The following is a 26,650-nucleotide window of genomic DNA, read 5'->3' as shown; positions in this document are numbered from 1 at the left end:
TTTTCATTTTTTTTGAAAGATATTGACTGCCTTGCTTAATGACTGATGAACCATTATTGGCTTTTGATTGACATCTCCAATACTTCTTTGATGTGTGCGGATGAACGCTTGTGATTGAAACCTTTGTTGAAAGGTGTACTGAATGATTCTCTTAAAATAGAATGCACAGCCAAATTAACTGAGAACTACCCTGTCCCAGGTTATGATCAAGGGCTTTAATTAGTACAAGAAAGAAACTTCTACTTCTTAGGCTCAAAGGGGTTGGCGAGGGATTAACATCCTTATATCTCCACTGTTTAGGAATTGAAATAATGCCTGTACATCGTCAGCATAGTCCGCTCAAAAGCATACTGCATGAGGTTGCGGTATCGTTTTCGTCATCCTCCCTCAAAAAGCTTACAGCTTAGCAGGAGTTGAATAAACACAAAACATATGCAAAGTAAAGACGCAATTTAAAATGAGTGATAGCGAAATAATTTATTCAAGACAAACATATGCAATGCACTGATGATGATTATTAAAACAGATAATGTCTATCATAATTTGAATGTTTAAACAAACAGAATAGAAATTGCAAATGAAAGTAAATCTACTGATCTAGAAAGTTCATCCTTCCTAACATTAATCAATCTTGTCGTGACTAGGAATGGGAGCGGTGATCACCACTGGAGTCCTGGGATGATTGAATTCAATTTCACCAACATCGATCATGTCTTGAATCTTGTTCTTCAATGGCCAACAGTCATTTGTATCATGTCCAGGGCTATTGGAATGGAATGCGCACCTCACATTGGGCTTATAGCTAGGAGCGGAAGTGTTGGGCTTTACAGGAGGATCCCTCACAGTAATCAAGTTTGCTTTCAACAAATATTGTAATGCCTGAGCCAGTGACATGTTGATCTTCGTGAACTGACGCTTAGGTGCATCTGACTTGCGTCTTTGTTGTGGAACTGGTGTAGAGATCAGAATTGTCCCCACAGATTGGTTGGGTTCATTGTGACCTTTCCGATTGTTCCCAGCATTAGCCATATGAGGTTCCTCAGGTGAGTTGAAATCAATGATCTTATCATCAATGAGGTCTTGGATCTTATTCTTCAATAGCCAGCAATCGTTAGTGTCATGTCCGATGCTGTCGGAGTGGTAAGCACATCTTGCATTAGGATTATACTGATGAGACAAAGTGTTAGGATTCCGAGGAGGATCCCTCAAAGTCATTAGCCCTTTCTTCAACATCTGTTGCAACGCTTCAGCCAAAGTCATGTTGATCTTTGTGAATTGTCTTTTAGGCGCGTTATGCTTACGTTGTGGTTGTGATGCTGATGTGGAGATCAGAGCTTCCCCAACTTGTTGGTTACGCATATTATTAGCCATGTAAGGCCCCTTAATTGAATTAAAGTCAATGATCTTGTCGTCAATTAAGTCTTGGATCTTATGCTTCAATGGTCCACAATCCTCTGTGTCATGGCCAGGACTATTTGAATGATAAGCACATCTCGCATGGTACTTATTCCCAGGAGCAGGATTTGTAGGAATTGAATATGAAGGTAATAAGGTTATCAAGTTCTGGTTGAGCAGTTGTTGCAGAACTTGATACATCGGCATGTGCAACGGAGTGAATGATCGCTTGGGTTTGGATTTCCATTTACCTTGACCATCTTGTTGCCTACGTTGATCCTTCTCCCTCTCGATCAGAAGTGCCTTTAGTTCTTCTTGCCCCTTGGCCAAGTTAAAGATCATCTCTTGGAATTGGTTGTTCTGAGCTTGGAGATTTTTGACAGATTGTTCAAGGTCCATGATACTGAAATAAACAGCGAGGGAGGATGAGAGACCTATTGTAAGAAACCTATTATGCGATGTTATGAATGCAAATGCAATATTTTCAAGGATCTTTAGGAAATTAGTTAGCAACTTTAGAAAATGATTTGGTTGCGTCTTTGCCTGAAGAACTCCGACTTTCGTCATGGAACATCTTTCTTTGAGAATCAAGCTCACCATATCGAGTGGGTCATCGCCTCTGATTCGAGATCCTTCTGAATTTGAAAGTATATGGCTAGAGGAAAGTAAATCCTCTTGCCCCTAGATAAGTATTGTGTCTTTGAATTGGAAGGTATGTGGATAGAGGAAAATAAATCCTCTTGCCCCTTGATTAGGACATCAACCTTTGATAGAGGTACCTGAAATTGTGCGCCCTAAATCCCTAAGATCCTTGAAAGGGTTAGTTAAATCATGTTATGCTTATGATGTTATGATGTCATGATGTTATGCGAATCCAGTTCGTTAGACTTAGTGCGAGATGGTAAGGACAAACAAGTTCTTTCAACAAAACCTGCGAGGAAATGAAGGTTAGTAGCAAACACAAACAAGTCACACAAGTCACACAATTTTTGGCTTAAGGCTTGCATGGAGTCTGATCAGGTGTCCTTCCCAAGGGTATTTCTATGGATAAGGAGATTTCAGCAACGGGTTCTACAAGTTATCCAGAATTGTCAGCCCTTCTAAAGCACCCTCGGACATGATGCATTCGCACCATGCAATGATACTTTGAGAAAGGACCTATCTGAATTGTAGCATCGGGTAGCGACTAGTTCTTAACATTTGTCAAGAGTAGTCCCCCCACTACGTTCCTAAAGGCCAGGATGGGTTAAGGGTAACTAAAGGTCCTTGAGCTCCGGCGCACCCACAGACACATACACAGACCTCCCTCATTTGAGAAAGGTGTGCATATGGATATGGAGTCCTAACTCAAGTGTGAACTTCATATTGACTCATCTCCCACATATGTGAAAGAGGTCGCCATGACTATGCCACTCCTAATCTTAAGTGTACTTGAATTCGGGTGTAGGATTCGTCCTTCAGTTAATTCCCAAAACGCCCCTGAAAAATAAAACAAACAAAGCAAGCAATAGAAAACATTTATGTGATTCCTAAACTTTTAAGGTAACCCCTCTTTTAATCGAAAGCGTCCCCAGCAGAGTCGCCAGTTCTGTAATACGGTGAACTGACTTTTTATCGATCGAAATGTCGCGGTTAAGCATGAGTCGCCACCGACTTTTATTTTATCCAAACAAATTCAGAAAGGCTAAAAGAAACAGAAAAAAACCTTTTAAAGAAATCTAAGTTCGGGGGGTAATTTATGCAAAGGGAAGGTGTAAGGCACCCTTTGCATTCATGGTTTTCCATGGGCTCTTAATTGCTTTGCTTGCTCGTTTTCAGAAAATGTAGATGAAAAAGGAAAAATGGACTTTAGCTCGTAAATGAGCGTAGCCAGTTTTTTTGAAGAATTTTGAGAAAGAATATAGAAAATAGAGCATGGCAAGGCAATTAGGGGCAATTACCTTAAACTCAGATGATAGGTCTCTTTTTAGCCTTTCAGAATGAAAGGGTCTATCCTTGCCATAAGAGGGCAGGAAGCCTTTCGTTTGGAGGTAGAAGGGTCATCGAATTATCGTTCGCCCAAAGACTGACCCGTGCCATAGAGAGGCAGGTAGTCTAAGAGGAAGGATCAGAATAGCCTTTGTTTGTAGGCAACCAGAAGATACCTCAGCCTTTTTCCGTAGGCAACTTCCGAGGGTCGAGGTCATGTTAGTGTATCGAAGGCAGCATCATTAGGGTCGCATGACCTTTTTATCGAGGCAACATGGCTGAGGTATCCTCATATTCGAGGGACTGGCTATTCTGCAGAAAATCACAAGGCAACAGGCAACAGGCAACAAGGCAACAGAGAGGTTACCCCAAAAGGGTGCGTGTGTGCAACAATCACGTGGTTCAGTTCAATTATTTATCTTATAATTAATGACTCTAATCCAGTTTAAATTTGCACTCCCTAAATTACTAACCACGCAGTATATAAAGCAATAAAGGGGAAGGGAAATTGAAACCAACGGATCCCAAAAGGGTTTGGCACAAGTAATAAGAAAGAAACATAAAAGATTTAGGGTTTAGGGTTACCAATGACGTAGCTTTGGCATTCGACAAACCCTGAAAAGGTGGGAAAAATAGGAAACGGACATTTGTGAGTGCATTATCAGTTCAGCCATAAATAGGGTTAACCCTAATCAACAAAAGTAAAAATACGAGAAAAGGGTAAAAATACTTAGCTTCGATTGGAAAGTTGATGGGCAAAGGTTTGCCTCGAGTATGAAGCATTGACTCTGACCATCTTTGATTTGACGTGGCGCGTAGTCGGAGGGCGCCCGAAAAGTAACCCTGAACATTAGGCACAAAAGAAGAGGAATGTTAGTGTATTATAGTTCCACAAAAATACCAACCCTAAAAACATGAACCCTAATTGTATAAAAAACTTTAATTTCATTAAGGCTAACAAAGAGTCGAAAGTTTGACTTAACACATACTAGTTAAATAATTATTGAATTTTCCTTAATTAATTAATCACTTTACAAGGAATAACATTATTTTTATTATTATTATAAAACAAATATTTTAGTGTCATAAGAAAAGTCAAACCTTCGATTAAATAAATAGTCACGATATTATTGTTTTACAAAAATAATCAGTTTGAATAACCTAAAAGAAACTATAATAATCAATGAAAGAAGAAAGTAAATAAATGAGGAATTGTGTATTAAAAATAATAATAATAGAAATAAAATACTTAGCTTGGATCGTGTACTATGCGTCCATGAAGGTTCACCATGAGGCAGCGTCTCCAGAGCCCTCGGATGATATTTCGTCATGATCCAAAGGCTGTGACGTGGGGTTGTACCGTGAGTATTCATTACCTACGCGCACTAGATCTGTACATAAACAAAATCAGCAAAATTTGTGCAAGAGGCAGGGATCGAACCCCTGCCCTTGCATACTAAAGCTTTAACTCGCGTCTCTTTTCCACTGGATCAGGCTTTTTCAGCTGTCAATATCATTCCAGAACATAATATACAAAAACGCGCGAGTGATAATTTTAAAAGGAAGAGCACGCGCGGACGCTGCCCTTCTTCTTCTTCGTTGCTTTTCCAGAATTTAGAACCTTTAGGCCACGCTTTTTTAGTGTTTCCATAGACCTGCCAATACACAACTCACAAAATACCATGCATGAATCCCAATTAAACCCACAGTTTGGCACAAAATCCTTTTCTAAATATGCCAGGCCTATCGATTTGGGTTGATTTCACCCCTCAACAAAATCCCCAATCCGGAACCCATGAACCCTAACCATGGTGAATTTAGATTCCTGCACTTAAACAACAATCAAACCATACAGAAAACTTCGCAATAATATCCAGAATACGAATATGCAATTGAATTACATTAACCATGCATAAATTAATGAAAACGAAATCCAAATAATGTGTGCAAACCGAAGGCATATACGCGTTGATTCCTGCTGCTCCAAGCTTTGATAATGGCTGGGGTCGATCAATGTGAATCAGAGAACATGTTGAGATGCTTTGTGCGGTCCGAATTAGCTTGAAACCCGATTTGCACCTTCCTTGAATTCACGATTTTTTGATACGTGAATATGGCTCTGCCTGCCGAATCCCTTTTTTTTTCTTCTGTGCGATGTAGTTCTGTATTTATAATGCCAAATTAGGTCTCTCCTATTAATTTTGGATTCAATCTTATTAAATGCTGATTGAGTGATATTGAGGATGATTGGGATTGTATCTGAAAATTTGGGAGTGAGAAGATTTGTAACCGAAACTGTGAATCTTGGATGTCCTCTTTTGCTTTCCTTTAAATCTGGTACTTTGTGAGAAATCTTTTGTTACAGCTTTTGAATATTTCTTTTATAACAACAATATTAATAATAATGAAATTTACCTAAAATAAAAGCAAATTAAAAACTCTATAAAAAACTAAAAAACCTACGTGACAGCTAAAAGAAAATACTATCACTATATTTTTATTTTATTTATGATTTTTTTGATATTTTTTGGATAAAAATGGGAAAACATAAAAAAAAGATATTTAAAAAAATGCATGATTTAAAAATTCGAAAATGAAGAATTAAAATGATAAAAAATGCAACTTTTGATATTTTGTGATTTTTTTTTTTTTGTAAAATGCATAATAAAATGGAGTTAGTAGCAAATAAAAGAAAAAATGTCAGTAAGTGAGATTCGAACTCGGGACCTCTTGCTCTTGTACCTTACTTCCTTACCGACCGGGTTATGTCAATTATTTAAAATAAAATGCCATATGAAAATATATATCCGGGCAAATTTTGGGGTATGACAACACCCCATTACCATCTACTGCGACAACCAGAGCGCCATCTACATAGCAACAAATCCCATCTTCCACGAGCGCACGAAACACATCGAAATGGACTGCCACATAGTACGGGACAAAATACAGCAGAAACTCATCCACCTGATGCCCATCAACACTGAAAATCAAGTTGCAGACCTCTTCACAAAACCTCTCCATCTTGGCCCTTACAACTCATGTGTTACCAAACTTGGAATGTTAAATATCCATTCCAGTTTGAAGGGGGGTGTTAAGTTACACAAGCCCACAAGCACTTAGGCCCATTTTTATTACTTTACTTTTGCTTCAGCCCGTTTTACATTTCCTGTATATAAACTCAAGTCACTGACTACGATACACAAGCAGTAGTAATTTTCATTTTACTGAATAATATTTCCTTTTTCTTCATCCATGAAGATTCCTTATCTCTTCCGCTGACATTTGTCAACACAATTTAGAAAAGGTATCTATACATTAGCAACTATTTTTAGTGACTGATGTTTTAAATTTTTTGTCACTATTTATTCAAAAAAAGATTAAAATTATACTTTTTAAAGAATTATTTTAAGGGGTCAAAATGAATTTCTAAATTAATATCAAAAAGAGTATTAAGTTTATTTTAAAAATTGAAATTTAAAAAATAGAAATAACAAAATTAATAATATTTTGGTTCAAAATATATCGATTAAATAATTTTTAATATGTTTGTTTGTAAGCGTAAAGCTTTGTTTTCAAAAAAAAAAAAAAAGTCATCCTAAAAAGAAATATTAATCGTAAAGCTTTCAAAGATACTACGATTACAAGAAAAATACACGTGATTAAATTAATAAAGAATGCATTTGAATATTGAATCAGTCAATTATGGGAAGGGACCCACATATTAGACTCAAATAGTTAAATAGACTTTCGTCATTATTGTTCGGAATTGATTAATGTCCTTTTTATTAACTAATAATTAAACCAAAAAAATCAAAGAAACAAGTAGTATTCATTATCGTCGCTTTTTGAAGATGGTGATATCTTTAATAAATATTGTGTGAAATTAAATGCAGTTATTAATGAGAGTTTTATATATTTTTAAATAATAAAAACATAAAAGAAAAGTTGTGAAGATAAAAGAAAATTAAACAAATATTCTTATCATAATGACATGAATTATGTATAAAATAATTTGGCAAAATCACAAAAATTAAAAATTGATAATATTATTAAATTTCAATATAATTGACATTAATTTACTAGTTTTGGACACAAACTAAATAAAATAATTAATTAATTAATTAATTATTACATGTAAAAATTATATAATAAAGCATTTTTTAATTGGCATTTTTATTTAGTTAACTATTTAATTAAATCTAATTTAAAATATATGAATTACAATAAGATATAAAAACTTACAACACTTAAAGTAAGTTGAATATATATATATATATATATATATATATATATATATATATATATATATATATATATATATATATATATATATATATATATATATATATATATATATATATATATATATATATATATATATAGTTTTAGATTGGGTCGACACTCGGCCTAATATGCAATTCAAGGCTCAATCCAAGACTATTGGGTGAAAGACTTAAAGAACACCTGTCCGACAGACGAGGACGATGGGGTTATCCAAACAACACTTGTCATACGAAGTGCCTATAGGGCATCTACCTTTCTTGCACGCGCCGACGACAACACCTCCTCGTAGGATTTGTCACAGCGCCTCTTCGAACGTTACGAAGTCACCCTACCCCGAAAAGACAACGTCTTTCACTTTCAGGTATTTCGGGGCAGTTGAACCAGGTTGGAGACCACATGTTGATCTCCACTACACACGTAGACCCTGGAAGTCTCCATTTTGGGCTTGCACATCCAGCACAATATGGAGACCTTGACCCAGCGTTGAGGACTATAAATACCCACTTTCACTAGAGGGCCAGGTATTTATTATTCATACTCTCTTATACTTGCACTCCTTTTCTCTCTTTCTCACGGTGGCATCAGAGTACCTGCAGGTACACCCCCTATTCTCATCAATCTAACAAGTTGCAAGCCAAGACGATCTATTTTGATCAGATACAATTATACATACATACAATAGAGAGTTTTTAAAATAAAAGATAAAAAATTACATGTTAACCATTGATTTAGATAAATAATTTTAATGAATATTTATCATCTATGCTTGCACTTGAGTTATGTAAGTATAATAAAAGTAGTACAAATACATCCAAATAATTGAATTATGTAAGAACGTGTTTCAATATGGAATTAAAAATGTTTTTGAAATGGTGTGATGGGTTGTGAGAGGCATATTAAACTTTCGATATGGCAGTACATGTTAAATCTATAAAATTAACACTCTAATATCCAAATCATTGAGAGAATCAAAGTTTTGCGAGAGTGAGAAAGATTTGAATACTTTAGAATGATGCGTTTTTTCTTTTATATATTTGGTGCGATTAGAAGCGTCTTTAGAAACGCGACGCATTACACAAATAATTGTATGATTGATTCGAATGAAGATTAATGTATCAGAGAACAAAGTAATCTACTTTGGGAGAAAAAAAAGGAACGCGTGTTTTTCACGTTTGCTCCCTTCACTCTTACTTCTATTGTCTTGGACCTAATGAACTAGAAAAAACATCGGTCATTTATTAACTTTTAGATTTCTATATAACACCTTCTCATAATACAAATTTGCTTTAAGAAACATACATGAATTCATAACACTTCTATTTCATTTGTTACTATTTAATCTCAAATACATGTGAAGTAAAATGGTATTACTTCTAACCCTTTTTTTTAATTCTTACAAATTATAGTATCTAAGAGTTTTATCTAGCCTGTGAATTCTGACATTAAAAAATTACCTATTAATTAACCATTTATAAATTCTTTTTCATCAAATTGTTCAGTCATCTAACAGGTATATCTTCAATATTATATTTCAAATGAGTTGGGGTCCTCTAACTTCTTAGAGAGAACTGTTCTCTGACTCTCTCTCTCTCTCTCTCTCTCTCTCTCCTCTCTCTCTCTCTCTCTCTCTCTCTCTCTCTCTCTCTCTCTCTCTCTCTCTCTCTCTCTCTCTCTCTCTCTCTCTCTCTCTCTCTCTCTCTCTCTCTCTCTCTCTCTCTCTCTCTCTCTCTCTCTCTCTCTCTCTCTCTCTCTCTCTCTCTCTCTAACCCCTTTCTCACATCATATTTTCCTATCTTTTTCTTCTTTTTCTCACTTTTCTCTCTATATAAATGATCTAAAATCAAGTAAAGTAAGAGACTTCAAAATCAGAGAATCAATTTCTATTTTCACACAATTATATTTCCCAGACTTAGACTTGTCATACAACTTCTATATGATGATCATAATTAAAAACTTCACTTAGATCAAATATTTGGACACACATTTTTCTTTCCCTGTAGGTCACTCTTAGAGAGTTTAATTGATTGTAAAGATTCCTAACAAGAATTTGGATTCCGGAGATAATGAACCATATAATCGGTAAAACCATCACCAAAAATCCAGTAAAGAGTGAGATTATATTTCTTTAAATTTTTTAAAGCTTAAATACAAGTCTATTTTGTGACACTTTACGCACGTGACATATTTAGTTTGCACTAGTGAAATTTTTTTAAAAACAGAACTTTTTCATTTGCTAGCCCAAGTCTTTGTACATCCAAAATTAGAAATTACTAATTGACTGCATTCTTACAACTTTTGCACATGCGAGTCCAATGCTTCACTTATATGTCATGGTAAGGTTTTATAATTTTCTCTGATTTATTCATTCGTATATGTAAGTAGAATCCTTTGCACAAGCGAAAAACGCTAAAATTGATTTTTTTTTTCTTTTTATCTTAATCTAAATCAATTCCAAAACTCTAAAAACTATTCCGATCTTATTTATAAGAAAAATTTTACTTTTTAAATTCATTAGAAAGATAATGTAATTGATTTATAGATTGTCTAGATACATTAGTTCTTTCAATATATCTAAAAACTAATTTTTCTTCTTCTTATAAATAGTGTTAAACATACAAATCAATTAAGGTGTATCAATGGAGAAAATGAACAATTGAAAAAGATGAAGATTAAAGAAATTGAGAGAAAATAAGAGAGAGAGAGAGAGAGAGAGAGAGAGAGAGAGAGAGAGAGAGAGAGAGAGAGAGAGAGAGAGAGAGAGAGAGAGAGAGAGAGAGAGAGAGAGAGAGAGAGAGAGAGAGAGAGAGAGAGAGAGAGAGAGAGAGAGAGAGAGGACAAATTGGCATTAACAACAACTAGGAGTAGTGAGCCCCTTTTATAGTACAAGTTACAAATGATTGGGAACTAAAATAACATCCAAAGTAGAAAATGAAAAAAACACATCAACTTCAGTGTAATCGGTTACGGCATACAGCGTAATCGGTTACGCCACCACAAAGCCTCCTCTGTTTCTGGTTTACGGGTTCGCAACCGATTACAGTAAACAGCGTAACCGGTTATGCTAACTGAAGTTCCAAAAAACAGCAGATTTTAACACACCACCTCACTTCAGTTGGTCCAAGTCAAGCATGCTCAAACTCATATTCAGCCTCTTGAACATTTCATTTGTCACCCCCTTGGTCAACAAATCAGCCACTTGGTCCTCGCTCCGACAATATCCCAATCGTAACTTTCCATCACTCACTAACTCTTTCAAATAATGAAACTGCATCTCTATATGCTTGCTCCTTTCGTATGCAATCGGATTCTTCGCAAGATTAATAGCAGAAACATTATCAACAAGGAGTGTAATAGCCTCACCCTCATTACTACTAAGCTCCTTCAATAGATTCATAAGCCACATGGCTTGGCAAGCACACAATGATGTTGCATTGTACTCAGCCTCACAAGATGAGAGTGCTACCACAGGTTCCTTTTTCGAACACCAAGAGATTGGTGTCCTACCAAACATAAGAATGTATCCAGTCGTTGAATTTCTATCATCTTTATCACCATACCAATTGGAATCGGTGAAACCAAGTAAATCACATTTTCGGCCCGTATCTGATGCCGGAAAGAGAATTCCACTACCAAGAGTTCCTTTAACATATCTAAGGATCCTCTTAACTGCTGCCATATGAGACACCTTAGGTCTCTCCATGAATCTACTCACAATACCGACACTAAACGGAAATTTCGGTCGCGTATTGCACAAATACCACAATGATCCAATCAATCTCCAATATTGAGTTGGATCCACATCTTGCTCATCCTCACTCTCGGACAGCTATAGCCTTGCTTCACATGGTGTAATGGCAGCATTACAATGCTCCATTTCACACATATTCAAGATCTCAAGTGCATACCTCCTTTGATGCATGAGCCGTTCCATTTTTGAACGTTGGAACTCTATGCCAAGGAAGTATCTCATAATCCCAAGGTCCGTCATCTCAAACTCACTCATGAGTTCCTTCTTGAACCTTGAGATACTGTTCTCACAGTTGTCAGTAATCAAGAGATCGTCAACATATAGGCAAAGGATTATCACACCATCATTAGTATCCGATCTCACATAAACGCCATGTTCGGACACACACCGCTTAAAAATAATATCAACAAGAAAGCCATCTTTGCGTTTGTTCCAAGATCTTGGAACTTGTTTCCAACCATAAAAATCTTTATGCAACTTGTAGTATCTCGTCTCTTGATTCTTGACTACAAATCCCGAGGGCTGTCCAACATAAACCTCTTCATCAAGTGGACCATTAAAAAAAGCAGATTTGATGCCAATTTGATAAATTCTCCAATTGCTGTTGTTCGCAATACCAACATACAAACGGATGGTCTCAAGCCTAGCCACAGGTACGAACACCTCCTCAAGGTCTATACCTTTACGTTGCAAAAACCCTTTCGCTACCAATCGAGCCTTATATATGATTATCCCGCCTTCGGGATTTGCCTTAACTTTATAGACCCAACGCACACCAATCGGCTTCTTACCATAAGGTAGATAAACTAACTCCCAAGTTCCATTCTTCTCAATTGATTCCATCTCCTCTTTCATTACACAAATCCATTTTGGATCGCTTAGAGCCTCCTCCGTGTTCACCGGTTCGGATTCGGCCATAAGCACAAAATGGACGAAATCACCTTCATTATTGACTTCGTTATCTTGGAATCTCTCACAATCTTGGAGTCTCAAGGGCAACACCATTTGCCTTGTTAATCTTCTACGATTTTTCTCAGTTTGAACTTCATTTGGGGGCTACGGAACAGTTTTGGGACTGACTGGATCATCAAAAAACAGTGATGTTGGGGCTCTGTTCTGCTCGTAACCGGTTACGCCAGATTGCACTGGCTGTCTGTGACTGGTTACGCTGTGTTCTGTAGAAATATGTTTCTGTTTTTCCTGCTCGTAACCGGTTACGCCAGATTGCACTGGCTGGCCGTAACCGGTTACGCTGTTACTACTGCTGCTATTTTCTTCAAAAATAACATCCCAACTGATCAGAATCTTCTGATTTCTCGCATCAAACAGCTTGTAACCACTTGTAGAGTGATATCCAACGAAAATCATTTCCCCTCCCTTGTCATCCAACTTCTTTCTAAGTTGACCCGACACATGTCTATAGGCTACCGAACCGAAAACTCGCAAATGGCTTAGATTCGGTTTGAATCCACACCATACCTCTTCCGGTGTAAGCTTCTCAAGCTTCTTTGTAGGACACCTATTCAACAAGTACGTGGCTGTAGAGACCACTTCTCCCCATAGTTCCTTCGGTAAGCTTTTACCGCTTAGCATGCTTCGAACCATATTCATAATAGGGCAATTTTTCCTCTCGACAATACCATTTTGCTGTAGCGTATAAGGTGGTACAACCTCACACACTATACCCTCATCATCACAATACTTCCCAAACGCAACCGAGGTATACTCACCTCCACCATCCGTTTTGAGAATATTCAAATTGTGACCCCATTGCCTCTCCGCCATGGACTTAAACCTCTTGAATACATCAAACACCTCATCCTTTCTCTCGATGATATGAGTCCACAACTTTGTACTAAAATCATCCATGAATGTGACAAAGTATCTATTGCCACCGAATGTGTCTACTTGCATAGGCCCACAAACGTCGGAGTACACCACTTCAAGATGTGCTTTAGTCCTATGTCCCACATCCTTGCTAAAACTCCCTTTGTGTTCTTTCTTTTCACACATTCCTCACAGAACTCAACTGGAATATTAATGTGTGGCAGCCCGGTAACCATACCATCTTGTTGCAACACTTTGAGATCACATAACTTCAAGTGACCGAGACGATAGTGCCATAACCACTCCTCTCTACTTGCAGCTGTAGCTAAGCACCTATGCTCCAAAACTTTCAGCTCAACTTTGAAAGTCCTATTGGAAGCCATAGGAGCCTTAAGGATCAACACACCACTAGCATCGACAACCTGCAAGATCTTATCTTCCAAACGCATATTGTAACCTTTCTCAAGCAATTGGCCAATACTCAAAAGATTACACTTAATAACTGGAATATATAGCACATCCTTGATCATAGAATGTCCACCATTCTTCTTCTCGATCAAAATATCACCGACACCTTCGGCCATGAGAGTGGAATCGTCCGCAAACTTCACTTTATTTTTCGCCACTTGATTGATTTTCACAAACCAATATTTTCTCCCTGTCATGTGCGTCGAACAACTGGAGTCCAAGTACCACTCCTCGCTGTCTTGGGTTCCATCTCGAACCGAAATCATCACATTTTGTTCTGAGCCCAAATCTGTCCCATTTTCTGCACTACTACAGCTACTGTCCACCACCTCTGTTATGCCACCAAACTCCTCGGTAATCATCATTAAAAGTGTGTCCTCATCATCCACCTCTTCTCTTGCAACCTTGACTTCATCCCCTTTAGATTCCCACTATTTAGCACCACACTTTGCTTGGAATTGCCCAAGTTTCCTACATTTCCAATATTGTATTTTGCTCATATATCTCAGTTTTCCACCTTTCGCGTTGCTCTGATCACCATAACCATTGGAGTTGGTGCTCTCACCCTTTTGTCCCTTCGAATTTTGTGAATCTCCTCCACCAAAGTTCTGAACACCATGCTTCCCTTTCGAAGGCCATTTTCCTTTTGAACCTTTACTATTCTCATTGAAACGTGCTTGCAAAGCTATCTCCTCCTTTGCCTTATCGCTTCCTCTCTCATCCATTCTTTGTTCATGTGCCTCTAAGGAACTTTGAAGCTCCTCCTTGCTCAACGACGTAAGATCCTTCGACTCTTCAATAGCCACTACAATGTTATCGAATCTTGACGTTAAATAACATAAGATTTTTGACACAATATTCTGCTATAGAATAGTTTCTCCACACGACTTAATTTGATTCACCAAACGCGTAATACGCGTCACGTAATCGTTGATCGTTTCCTTCTCTTCCATTTGCGTAAACTCGAATTGCCTCTTGTGAGTTTGTAACCTCACAACCTTCACCTTCGCAGTCCCAACATATGCTTTCTCCAAAATTGACCAAGCTAGCTTTGTAGTCTTTCTTCTTCTCTTCTTTGAAGGTGACTTGATGTGCAACTGTGAGTTCAGCCCCAAGTGGTGTGACACCATTGTTGACGATATCGAGAACTTCTTGATATCCAAACAAGACTTTCATTTGTTTCGACCACTTATCATAATTCTTAGAATCAAGAATCGGTAGGTTGGTAGGGATTCGATCATTGGTACTCATTGTTGCAGCGAAATCGAATTAGAACCAATGCTCTTGATGCCAAATGTTAGAACATACAAATCAATTAAGGTGTATCAATGGAGAAAATGAACAATTGAAGAAGATGAAGATTAAAGAAATTGACAGAAAATAAGAGAAAGAGAGTAATTGAGGGTGAGTGGACAAATTGACATTAACAACAACTAGGAGTAGTGAGTCCCTTTTATAATACAAGTTACAAATGATTGGGAACTAAAATAACAGCCAAAACAGAAAATGAAAAAATACATCAGCTTCAGTGTAACCGGTTACGGCATACAGCGTAACCGATTACGCCACCACAAAGACTCATCTGTTTCTGATTTACGGGTTCGTAACCGGTTACGGCAAACAACGTAACCGATTACGCCAACTGAAGTGCCAAAAAACAGCCGATTTCAACAAATAGAACCAGAGAGAGGGAGTAATAATTAAGGATATTTCAATAACAATTATTTTTTAATGTATTTTAGTAAATTATTTAATTATTAAAAATTTGTTTATACTCATTGTTCATTGTTATTATAAGGATGTTGCCTACTTTTTCCCTTTAATTTATGTTTTCTTGAGCCACCAGTTAATATCCTTTTACTTAGTCAAAACTAAAATGAGTCATGCCTATAATTATACTCTTTTTTTATTACCAAAAACAATTACACACGTTTTGAAGAAGCCGGGGTCACATTTTGATGTTGGGTAAAATCATGTATCCATTTCTCTTTTTCTTTTTCTTATGAAGCAACATAACAATTTTCCTCCTACTATTTCCTAGATTCTAATCTGTATGTTAGTTTCTATTGTTTTGTTACATCCACAAATGAAGAAGAACCTCTTGTATCAGGAAGGATTTGCACACATTGGCGGATAAATCCTTAAAAATGCAGTCTTCATACTGGTTCATGATAATTTGGTTTGTGTCACACACTCGTGATTATTAGTGATTGCTCTCACGATGGTCAGAAAGATCAAATGGACAACATTTCTAAAGATTATTCATCTAAAATGCAAGAATTTCTCATCTAATGAGCACATTATCAATAGCTCTATTTTGCACAAATTACATGTTATCGATATATACACACACAAAAGTACAAAAGCTTCATTTTTAAATTATTTCAAATAAATAGAATAGAGAGGATAAATACACCTGAAAAGTTGGCAATTATTTAACTATTTGTATAATTTTTTTTTTTACCAAATTATGAATTGTTGATTTTTTCCATAACATTCTTCTTTTAAAGGTGGCATATATAATACTATATATGAGTCAAATTTATTCTAATTATTAAAAGAAATTTTAATTCAACGATATTACTTATACTATGAATGAATCAAATTTGTTTGGATAAATTATTAAAAAAACATATTTGATTTTTCCTTGTGTCAAATGAAAAAAATATTAAAAATAAAAGAGAAGCAAATTTGGGCACTCCTTCCACTTGCACACATGAGAATTGAGAAATAAAAGGCCAACACTCATCAAACCTTATAACAATCATTCTTCTTCTCTTTCAATTTCAAAAAACTCCAAAATGACCGGAGGCGAACACAGTGAAGCATCGGTTTCCGATGACTCCAACTCCAACAACAACCTCAAAGTCCCACTTCTTCCGCTCCAAAGAACACACACCAACCTCTTCACCTTCAAATCCCTCTTCACCCTCAGCAATTTCTATATCCTCCTCGGACCTTTATTATCCCTTCTCATATGTCTCTTTGTCAATCTCGACGCTCCGAAAGCCAGTCGCAACATGCTCGCCGTCATCGCTTGGGTTTTCACTTGGTGGGTGACCTCCGCTTTACCACTTCCGGTTACCTCTATGTGTCCGCTGTTTCTCTTCCCTCTCTTCGGAATCGCTTCCGCTGATACCGTTGCTCACTCTTACATGGATGATGTTATTACTCTAGTTCTTGGAAGTTTCATTCTCGCCCTCGCCGTTGAACGCTACAACGTTCATAGAAGATTGGCCTTGACGGTAAGTTTCAACAATAAAATAATATCATTGATATATAATTTAATTGAAAGCTGTTGATCGAATTCGAATTCTGGATGAACTCGATCAACAATTTACAATCATTTAATTCAACTATAACATTTACTATTTTATATGAACTACTTCATCATCTCCTTATTTTTTTGTGATTATTATGATTTTATTAAAATAAAAATAATTGAAGTTTACTAGTATTATTTTTGAGGTGGAAAATATGGGTTATTTTTTAGTTTTAATATTGCGAATGAAAATGATGTATATGGTGGTGAGATTGATGATTGGTTGGTTATGATATGATATGTGAAGGTGACATCTGTGTTTTGTGGGGAACCGTTGAATCCAGCGCTATTATTATTGGGTCTATGTGCCACGTCATTCTTTGTGAGTATGTGGATGCACAACGTGGCGGCGGCGGTGATGTTGATGCCGGTGGCTACGGGTTTATTACAGCGGCTTCCGCCACCGTCGGAGCAATCGGAGTTAGTTAACAAGTTTAGTAGAGCGGTGGTGCTGACGGTGGTTTACGCGGTGCCAATAGGAGGAATGAGTACTTTGACTGGGACAGGTGTCAATTTGATATTGGTTGGAATGTGGAAGAGCCTTGAACCTGGAGCGAAGCCGATTAGTTTCAATACGTGGTTTTTTTATGCTTTTCCGGTGGCTTTTGTTTTTGTTATTTGCTTTTGGTGTATTCTTTGCTTGATTTACCTACGAAAAGGTTCAGCAACGGCATTATCGTCTTATTTGAGTAAAGCACATTTGAAGAGGGAATTAGAAGCTCTTGGTAAGTTTATTTTATTTTATCTTTTTTTAATAATTATTTCCTTTAATTCACTTCCTGCAAAAATTAGTATTATTCCTTTTTCTAAATATACGTGACAATTTTTTTTAGGTGTTAATTAATTATAATATTTAAATGATTGTCATGATTGAATGGTTATCTTTGTGATGAGTTTATGCTTACTTGTCTTGATTATTGCCACATGGGTCCCATTGCTATGTGGAAGTGTCATCTGTTTCATTTTCAACCACTTCTACCTGGTACCTACAAAACCAATAGGATAGATCCTAGTTGTTCACTTTTTATTTATTGAACGAAATTAATTTAATGAAATAATTTTTTTAATTAAATAGTTAAAAGATTGGCTATATTTTTATTAATAATTTAATCTATTTGAAATGGTTTTAATCAAATTTTCTCATTTTTTTGATATATTTTTTCATTTAGTAATTTAATGAATAAAATTTCACAGATTAAAAATAAATAAATAAATGAGATATCTCATGCACAAATAAAATTCTTTAAAATTTGTTTTTTAGAAAAAGTTCTAAACTTGAATATATTCTAAAACCTACCATGTGCTTTGGTTTATTGTGCCAAAAATGAAAAAATCAATTAGTGGCTGTAATGGACTTTGTGTAAGATGGCATGTCCCATTGAAATTGCTAACTTCATCAACAAATCAATGAACCCAATCCAATCTTAGATATCTGTTTCAATACTTAATCAATCTTTTACAAATTTTTATTAACTTTTTCCTAATTCCTAATTGTGTTCTTGTTGCAATAGACTCACGTCAACATTATGCTAACTTATAGAATACTCTAGTCCTTTCTCTTTTTGGCCAATATTTCAATACTTTTTTTTGTTTAAGTTAAAGCATTTATAATTCTGTAATTGGTATTTCCAGGTCCCATGTCTTTTGCTGAGAAAATGGTGCTGTCAGTGTTTGGGGTATGCATCTCTAATTATTAAAATCTCAAATATAAAGGAAAATTGATCTAACACATTAATTAATAAGCAATATTGTAAAAATGCAGTTGTTGATCATATTATGGATGACAAGAAGAATCACAGATGACATTCCTGGATGGGGAGCTTTTTTCCATGGCCTTGTTGGTGATGGAAGTGTTAGCGTGAGTACCACATATATTTTCTCTGACTTTAGATTGAATACGTTGTTAGTTTTTGATACATGTATATGTCTGATATCAATACATGTCAGATGTCTTATACATGTATGTGTCTTATATCAATACGTGTAACGCGTGAGTTGTCTGAAACATGTCTAATATTAATACGTGTGTCAGTTGTCTTATACGTGTATATTTCTATTATCAATAGATGTCAATTGTCTAATCCGTGTATATGTCTAATATCAATATGTGTCAGCATCATGTTAGGTGTTAGTGTCTATGTTATTGTTTTATAGTTATTTTGTCTCCATCTGCGTAGTACTTAATAATTATTATTTTTTCACAATTTAGGTTATGGTGGCTGTGTTATTATTCATAATCCCTAACAGAAAACAAGAAGGTGAAAAACTAATGGATTGGAACGAATGCAAGAAACTACCATGGAACCTAATTCTACTTCTAGGAGCTGGTTTCGCATTAGCCGACGGAGTTCAAGCTAGTGGTCTAGCAGATGTACTTTCAAGAGCAATAGATTTCTTAGAAGATGCTCCATATTTAGCCATAGTTCCTGCAGTTACTCTTATAAGTAGCATTATAACTGAGTTCATAACTTCAAATGATGCTACTGCCACACTCATTATCCCACTTTTATATCACATAGCTAGAACTATGCATGTACATCCTCTTCTTCTTATGATCCCAGGAGCAATGGCAAGTGAATTTGCTTTCTTGCTTCCAACTTCAACTCCTTCAAATGTAGTTGCTTTTGCCACTGGCCATATTGAAATTCGAGATACACTTAAAGTTGGGTTGCCTCTTAAGCTTACTGGAATTGCTGTGCTCTCAGTTTTTATGCCATCTCTAGGTAAATTATTTGCAAAATTATTCATACGATCTCTTAATTTTTTACTAGAAATTCACATACAGTCATGTGAATATCATAATTCAAACCTAAATGATGTCCAACCTTATAATATTAACTTTTGCCAGTTGGGCTAAGATTTGCGGACTACATAGGAAAATTTTAAGAATATTACTCAAATTGAAAAAAAATTCTTATTTATGTAGCACCGACATTTAATTTATTAATTTTTTCAATTTATTAACTAGTGTCGCGGTGTCAAGGTCGAATTCAGGTGTCGGTGCTGGTGCTTTATGGATTTTGATTCTGATGTATATTAGTGTTTGTAAATATATGTGGATAAGCTAAAGAATAGAGAATGTGGATATGCACTATATGTAGATATTACTAGGCAAAGGAGGAGGGATGTAAATATATGTCTATTTGCTTATTGATTTTTATTTTATTTTTTAGTCAGCTTGATGAGAGATTTTATCAATTTGTACTGTAAAGTATTTGCCTTCAATAATTATTGAAGGAGGAGTGATTATGTATTTCAATTGTGACTTCCTATGTTTTTATGGGTTGTAATATATTCACTATAAAAAAAATGTTTACTCACATATTTTAGATGCAATTTCACATTTGGTTTTGAACAAAAGTTGTAATTTAAGTTCTTTTTTTACTTAAAGATGTAGTTATTAATTTAAACAGATAGAATATATCAAAAATAATATTAGAATTAAAAGTGTGTCCGTGTCTATGTCGGTATCAGACACTTGCGCCGATATTTGTAATTACATTTAATTTATTAATTTTTTCAATTTATTAACTAGTGTCGCGGTGTCAAGGTCGAATTCAGGTGTCGGTGCTGGTGCTTTATGGATTTTGATTCTGATGTATATTAGTGTTTGTATTGCAGGGGCTTTAGTTTTTGGAACAAATGATGGTGTTCAATGGATGCAAAGCACTCCTTTGTTGAGAAATTGATTTCTTCTTCAATTAATTTCTACAATGCGTTAGCAAATTTTTGGTGTTATTTATGATTGAAAATTTTACACAAACCTTCCTACTTACCACAAAAGCTAAAGAATAGAGAATGTGGATATGCACTATATGTAGATATTACTAGGCAAAGGAGGAGGGATGTAAATATATGTCTATTTGCTTATTGATTTTTATTTTATTTTTTAGTCAGCTTGATGAGAGATTTTATCAATTTGTACTGTAAAGTATTTGCCTTCAATAATTATTGAAGGAGGAGTGATTATGTATTTCAATTGTGACTTCCTATGTTTTTATGGGTTGTAATATATTCACTATAAAAAAAATGTTTACTCACATATTTTAGATGCAATTTCACATTTGGTTTTGAACAAAAGTTGTAATTTAAGTTCTTTTTTTACTTAAAGATGTAGTTATTAATTTAAACAGATAGAATATATCAAAAATAATATTAGAATTAAAAAAAAAAAAAGAATAAGCAAACACTTAAATTAAAGTACATAACGTTTAAAGAGTCAGGAATGCTTGTGGAAATATATATGAATTTTTCTTTACCCACCTCCCTATGGGGGTTACCCCCAGCGAAAAACCTAGTTTACCCCTGCTTCGGAAATGAACTTCCGAAGTAATTTTTTTTAAAAAAATTTTCTCAGACTTCGGAAGTTCATCTCCGAAAACACCAAATGGGGGGTGTTTTCGGAGATGAACTTCCGAAAACACCAAATGGGGGGTGTTTTCGGAGATGAACTTCCGAAAACACCTTTTTTCAGATTTTGGGGGGTTTCGGAAATGAACTTCCGAATTATGCAGAAACTGTGTTTTTTTTTATGATTTTGGAAACAGCCTCGTATTTTTAATTAAAGAAAGACGACAAATAAAATAAGCGATATATACACAGAAAATACTAATATACTAATATGATAAGAATAGTGATATATACAAACTGATCCGATCCAAATCCAAATAATAATAGTGTACGAAAGATACAATCCGAAAACAAAAAAAAATAAACTCGACCACTACTGGGTATGCCTAACCCTCTCACCCTAGGCCCTCCTCTGCCGCCTGTATGCCGCCGCACGGCCCGCATCAGTGACGATCATCTCCATCACGGCGACTGCCTCTGGACCGCCCTGATGAACGACACCTCGATCCAACGCGTCCCGCCCAAGCATCTCTATCCGCTGGCAGATCGGCAGGAGATCAATGGCGTGGTCATCCTCGGCCTGCTGGTTCTCCAGGATCTCCTCGTGTGCTGGCCTAGGAGCACCGGGAGCGTCAGGTGTCAGCAGAGGATGTGACACCCGATAGAACCATGTGACGTACCCCTCCACACTGTGTCAGTCCTGGGTGACCCGCATGCGACGGTACTCCTCCGGTACCACATGATGCTCCCAATCCTCAAACATGGCAGTGAGCTGCACTCTGGTCACTGTGTCGGGAGCAGCCTCAAAGGGTGACCTGGGTATCATCTGCACAAATCCGAACTGCCGTATGCACCGCTCAGGGAGATACCGGACCATGATGGTAGTCCCGCATGCCAACCAGCCAGAATGTAGAGATATGCCGTGAAAGGGGACAATCTGAGTGTAGTCACTGAACGGCCTCCAGGTGACGTCATCGTGCATCGTGCGGTCCAAGTACCCACGGTATGGTCCCACCGCATTGTTCCCCCTCTGGAGAACGTATCTGGCGGCCCTGGGCATGGCGTCAACGTACGGAGGATCGATGTGGAAGCCGTGGATGCGGGAGAAGTAGGAGATGATCCAGCTCTGAAACATAAATAAATACGAAACACAAATACGAAACATAAATAAATATGGAACAATTAAAATGAAACGTACCGTGAGTAGTGTGCAGGATCCGGTCAACTGCCTCGTCCTCCAGTTGGAGGCCTCATTCAGCTTCTGGTATAGGTATTCCAGAGTAGCTGCCCCCCAGTTCCACTGGTGAACGGTGGTCAGGTCCATGAAGTAGCGGATGTAGGTCACGTCGACGTACCTTGCACTCTTGTCCACAAAGACTGCAGCGCCTATCACATGCATGTACCATCACCAGAGAGCGCAGCCACGGTGATACTGTGTAAATAGCTCGTCACCCGCCTCCTCGGCATCGGCCGCCGCGTCCAGGTGGTACTCGAAATAGCGGCTCAGTGTGGTGAACAGGATATGAGGCCCAGATGTCGTGGCGCACTCAAAGTCAGCAACTTCGAGCTCCATACCCAAATAGAGCGCCATCCACTCAGTGGCTACGACCCTCTGGATCCGGGAGTGGGTCAACAGTGGCCCCCTGATCGGAAGGTGGAGAAGACACTGCACATCATGTAAGGTGATCGTCATCTCCCCAACCGGCAAGTGGAAAGAAGACGTCTCCTTGTGCCACCGCTCCACAAAAGCCCCCTGCATGCTGTGCTGATGGTGGTGTACCCCGTCATGCAGAGCCCACTGAGCCCTGAACCTCTCACAGCGTCATTAAACCACTCGGCAGTCGGTTTAAACAGACTGAAAATCTTTCGGGCATGGTTCACCATTTTCAACGGATCTCTCTCCTGTTACAAAAAAACAAATAAAAAGTATGTTACATAGACCGGTTAAATAGACGGTTAATAAAATATTGAATAAACGTCTACATTATAAACGGTTAAATAATATAGTCGGGCAAATTATAAAAAATACCTCTCCCTCCCAGATCCGCCGAGCGTCGTGGTCGCGGTAGGATATCAGCACGGAAGTGTCAATGGGCCCTCCCGGGTAACTGTCCTCCTACTCATCCTCCTCCCCGGGTGGAGGGTCAACATCCGGTACCCCCTCCGCCTCGTGGTATGGCACTGCCACGTCCTCCTCCTCCTCCTCCTCCTCTCGCTGGCGGGAAGAAGATACCCGAGCCAGCCTACTCCTAGATCCAGATGAGGAGGTACCCTCGCCCATCTCCACGGGAACTCGCACACGTCGTCCCCGGCCCTGCCCCCATCCCTGTGTCGACGCCAGCTGCGCCGCCGACGCCGTCTGGGTCTCTCTATCCTGTCTGATGCGTGCTGGTTGGTTGCCTGACATGTTCTTGTAAACAGTTGAAATCGATTAATATGCGAGACAACAAAAAAAACTAAAAAAATTGCACTTCTGATACAATTCGGAAGTTCATTTCCGAAACTGGGAATGGAGGTGTTTTCGGAAATGAACTTCCGAAACACCCCTGCGCAGAAGTTCTCTTCAACCTCCAATGGCAGACCCCAAAATCCTAAATCAAACCTATGTCTACACATTCTAAACATCCTAAATATCAATACAAACCTAACCTAATACATTTTTTTGCTATTTGTAAACACCCTAATATAAATTTTAATCATAGATCTTAAAATCAAAATGCTTACCGATTGAATAGATTGGAGGACTTTTGAATGTAGTAGAGCAAGTAGATGGAGCCTTTGATGTAGCTTGGAAGTGGTTTGCAGAAAAATCTCTTTGGGGTTGAGTTTGGAAGAAGATTAGGGTAAATGAATTGGGGGAGGGGGGCTGTTTTGCTTAATCTGCAAAACGCGCAGTATTTCGGAAATGAACTTCCAAAATGCTGTTTTCGGAAATGAACTTTCGAAATAAGACAATTTTTTCAAAAAAAAGGCGCTTTCGGAGATGCATCTCCGAAAACACCTTTTTCTTGCATTTCGGAAATGCATTTCCGAAGCCAGGGGTAGTTTGGATTTTTCACCAGAGGTGGACTAGAAGGTTGGGAAGTAGCCAAAGAAATTTCCATATATATTTGCATGTATAACTAAAAAAGCAATTCAAGATAAAAAAATTTATAGACAGCAAGACTTATGAAGCAATTGCTTAACCACTCCTAGAAAAAAAAAACACATTTACACTTTGCTTAGGTTACAAAAGAAAATGAGAAAAAAAATGTAAAAGGAAAGATGGTTAAGGGGAAGAAATTAAAGTAAGAGCAAAGTAGATAGAATATGGTGAAGGTTAGCATGGTCAAGTTAAGTTTTTGGTCCACCATGGTGAGCCAGTAAAACACATATTATAATAGGTCAAACAAATTCTCTAATAATTTATAGAATTGCCCAATAAACTCTTTAGTTACTTTTGTATTTTTATTTTTATATAAAACTCAGTTAATTATAAAATTACTTATTACCCCCAACTAAATATTTTAAATATAAAATAGAAAAATATTTGTTTTTTAAGAGAAATAGAAAGTTACTTAAAAATAAAAACTAGAAAAAATGTTAGAAATTATATATATTAAAAAATAACAACCATTATCATTTCTCATAAAAACCAAAATCTCTCAAATAATAGTAAAAAAATAGTATTAACTAATTAGTAAAGGCATAGATCAAAGTATTATTAATTCCATAAATAAATAAACGTAATAGAAATTAAAAAATAAAATATAAAAAATATTGGTTGAAGAGTTTATCTAATTTTATGCATTAATATTTTCCACTTAGCTTATAAGCTTTATGCTTCATTCATTTTGGAACACTTAATTTTTTAAGTAGTTATCTTATTATGATTCTCTCTCTATTTTACCTCAGTGAATCATCAAGTGTATTTAGTGAAGGATAGAAAAACACTTAGAAAGGGGGGATTTGAATAAGTGTAGTCTAAAAACTTGAACGATAAAAATAATTTGCACAGTTATTTTTATCCTGGTTCGTTGTTAACTAAACTACTCCAGTCCACCCCCACGGAGTGATTTACCTCACCTGAGGATTTAATTCACTAATCGCAACAGATTACAATGGTTTTCCACTTAGCCAACGACTAAGTCTTCTAGAGTATCCTGATCACAACCTGATCACTCCAGGAACAAATGCTTAGACACAAGCTAAGACTTTCTTAGAGTATCCTGACCACCACGTGATCACTCTAATTACAACTGCTTAGACACAAGCTAAGACTTCCTAGAGTATCCTGATCAACACTTGATCACTCTAGTTACTTACAAATTAATGTAATCAATTCTAAGAGTATTACAAATGCTTCTGAAAAGCTATAATCACAACAGTGATATTTCTCTTAACGTTTAAGCTTAATCTCACTAATATATTACAACAGCAATGTAGTGATCTTTGATGAAGATGAAGTTTCTGAGCTTTGAGTTGAACAGCGTTTCAGCAAGTTTTTCAGAATAAGTTCTTTCAAAATCGTTAACCTTGCTTCTCATCAGAACTTCATATTTATAGGCACTTTGAGAAGATGACCGTTGGGAGCATTTAATGCTTTGCGTATTCCGTACAGCATTGCATTTAATGTTTCACACTTTTGTCAACTACCTCGAGCCTTGTTCACGCTGTGTCTACTGACGTTGCCTTTAATAGCTTCCAACGTTCCTTTTGTCAGTCAGCGTAGCCTGCCACCTGTACTTTCTTCTGATCTGATGTTTGTGTATACAACGTTTGAATATCATCAGAGTCAAACATCTTGGTGCATAGCATCTTCTTGTCTTCTGACCTTGAAGTGCTTCTGAGCGTGATACCATGAGAACTTCAGTGCTTCTGCTTCTGATCTCAAGTTCTTCTGATGCTTCCATAGACCCATGTTCTGATTCTGCCTTGACCATCTTCTGATGTCTTGCCAGACCATGTTCTGATGTTGCATGCTGAACCTTCTGAGTCAAAGTTTCTGAGCGCTGATTTGTGCATACTCTTTATATATTTCTCGAAAAGGAAATTGCAATGTATTAGAGTACCACATTATCTCACACAAAAATCATATCCTTGTTATCATCAAAACTAAGAATATTGATCAGAACAAATCTTGTTCTAACAATCTCCCCCTTTTTGATGATGACAAAAACATATATAAATGATATGAATTTGCGATCAGAAAGAGCAGATGGCTAAAGACAATTACACAGCTATAGCATAAGCATGTGAATGTGTCTCCCCCTGAGATTAACAATCTCCCCCTGAGATGAATAATC

General features: G+C 36.8%; 1 protein-coding gene across 3 annotated transcripts; it reads left to right on the top strand.

The window, feature by feature from the left end:
• The first annotated feature begins 16,286 nt into the window (after positions 1-16,286).
• On the top strand, positions 16,287-21,055 carry LOC131626724 (tonoplast dicarboxylate transporter-like). 3 transcript variants are annotated; one of them, XM_058897574.1, is made up of 6 exons: positions 16,287-16,938; positions 17,263-17,740; positions 18,648-18,691; positions 18,778-18,873; positions 19,225-19,738; positions 19,999-20,335. In XM_058897574.1, exons 1-6 carry the CDS (start codon positions 16,495-16,497, stop codon positions 20,037-20,039), a joined length of 1,617 nt encoding a protein of 538 aa, XP_058753557.1. In that variant the 5' UTR covers positions 16,287-16,494; the 3' UTR covers positions 20,040-20,335. The 3 variants fall into 3 exon arrangements, with proteins under 3 accessions (XP_058753557.1, XP_058753549.1, XP_058753544.1); XM_058897566.1 differs by having other exon boundaries at positions 19,984-20,335; XM_058897561.1 differs by lacking the exon at positions 19,999-20,335 and adding an exon at positions 20,637-21,055 and having other exon boundaries at positions 16,290-16,938.
• Positions 21,056-26,650: the final 5,595 nt, after the last annotated feature.

This window comes from Vicia villosa, linkage group LG1, assembly GCF_029867415.1.
Source record: "Vicia villosa cultivar HV-30 ecotype Madison, WI linkage group LG1, Vvil1.0, whole genome shotgun sequence".
Classification (NCBI taxonomy): domain Eukaryota; kingdom Viridiplantae; phylum Streptophyta; class Magnoliopsida; order Fabales; family Fabaceae; genus Vicia; species Vicia villosa.
This window is presented reverse-complemented; position numbering and strand designations above follow the sequence as displayed.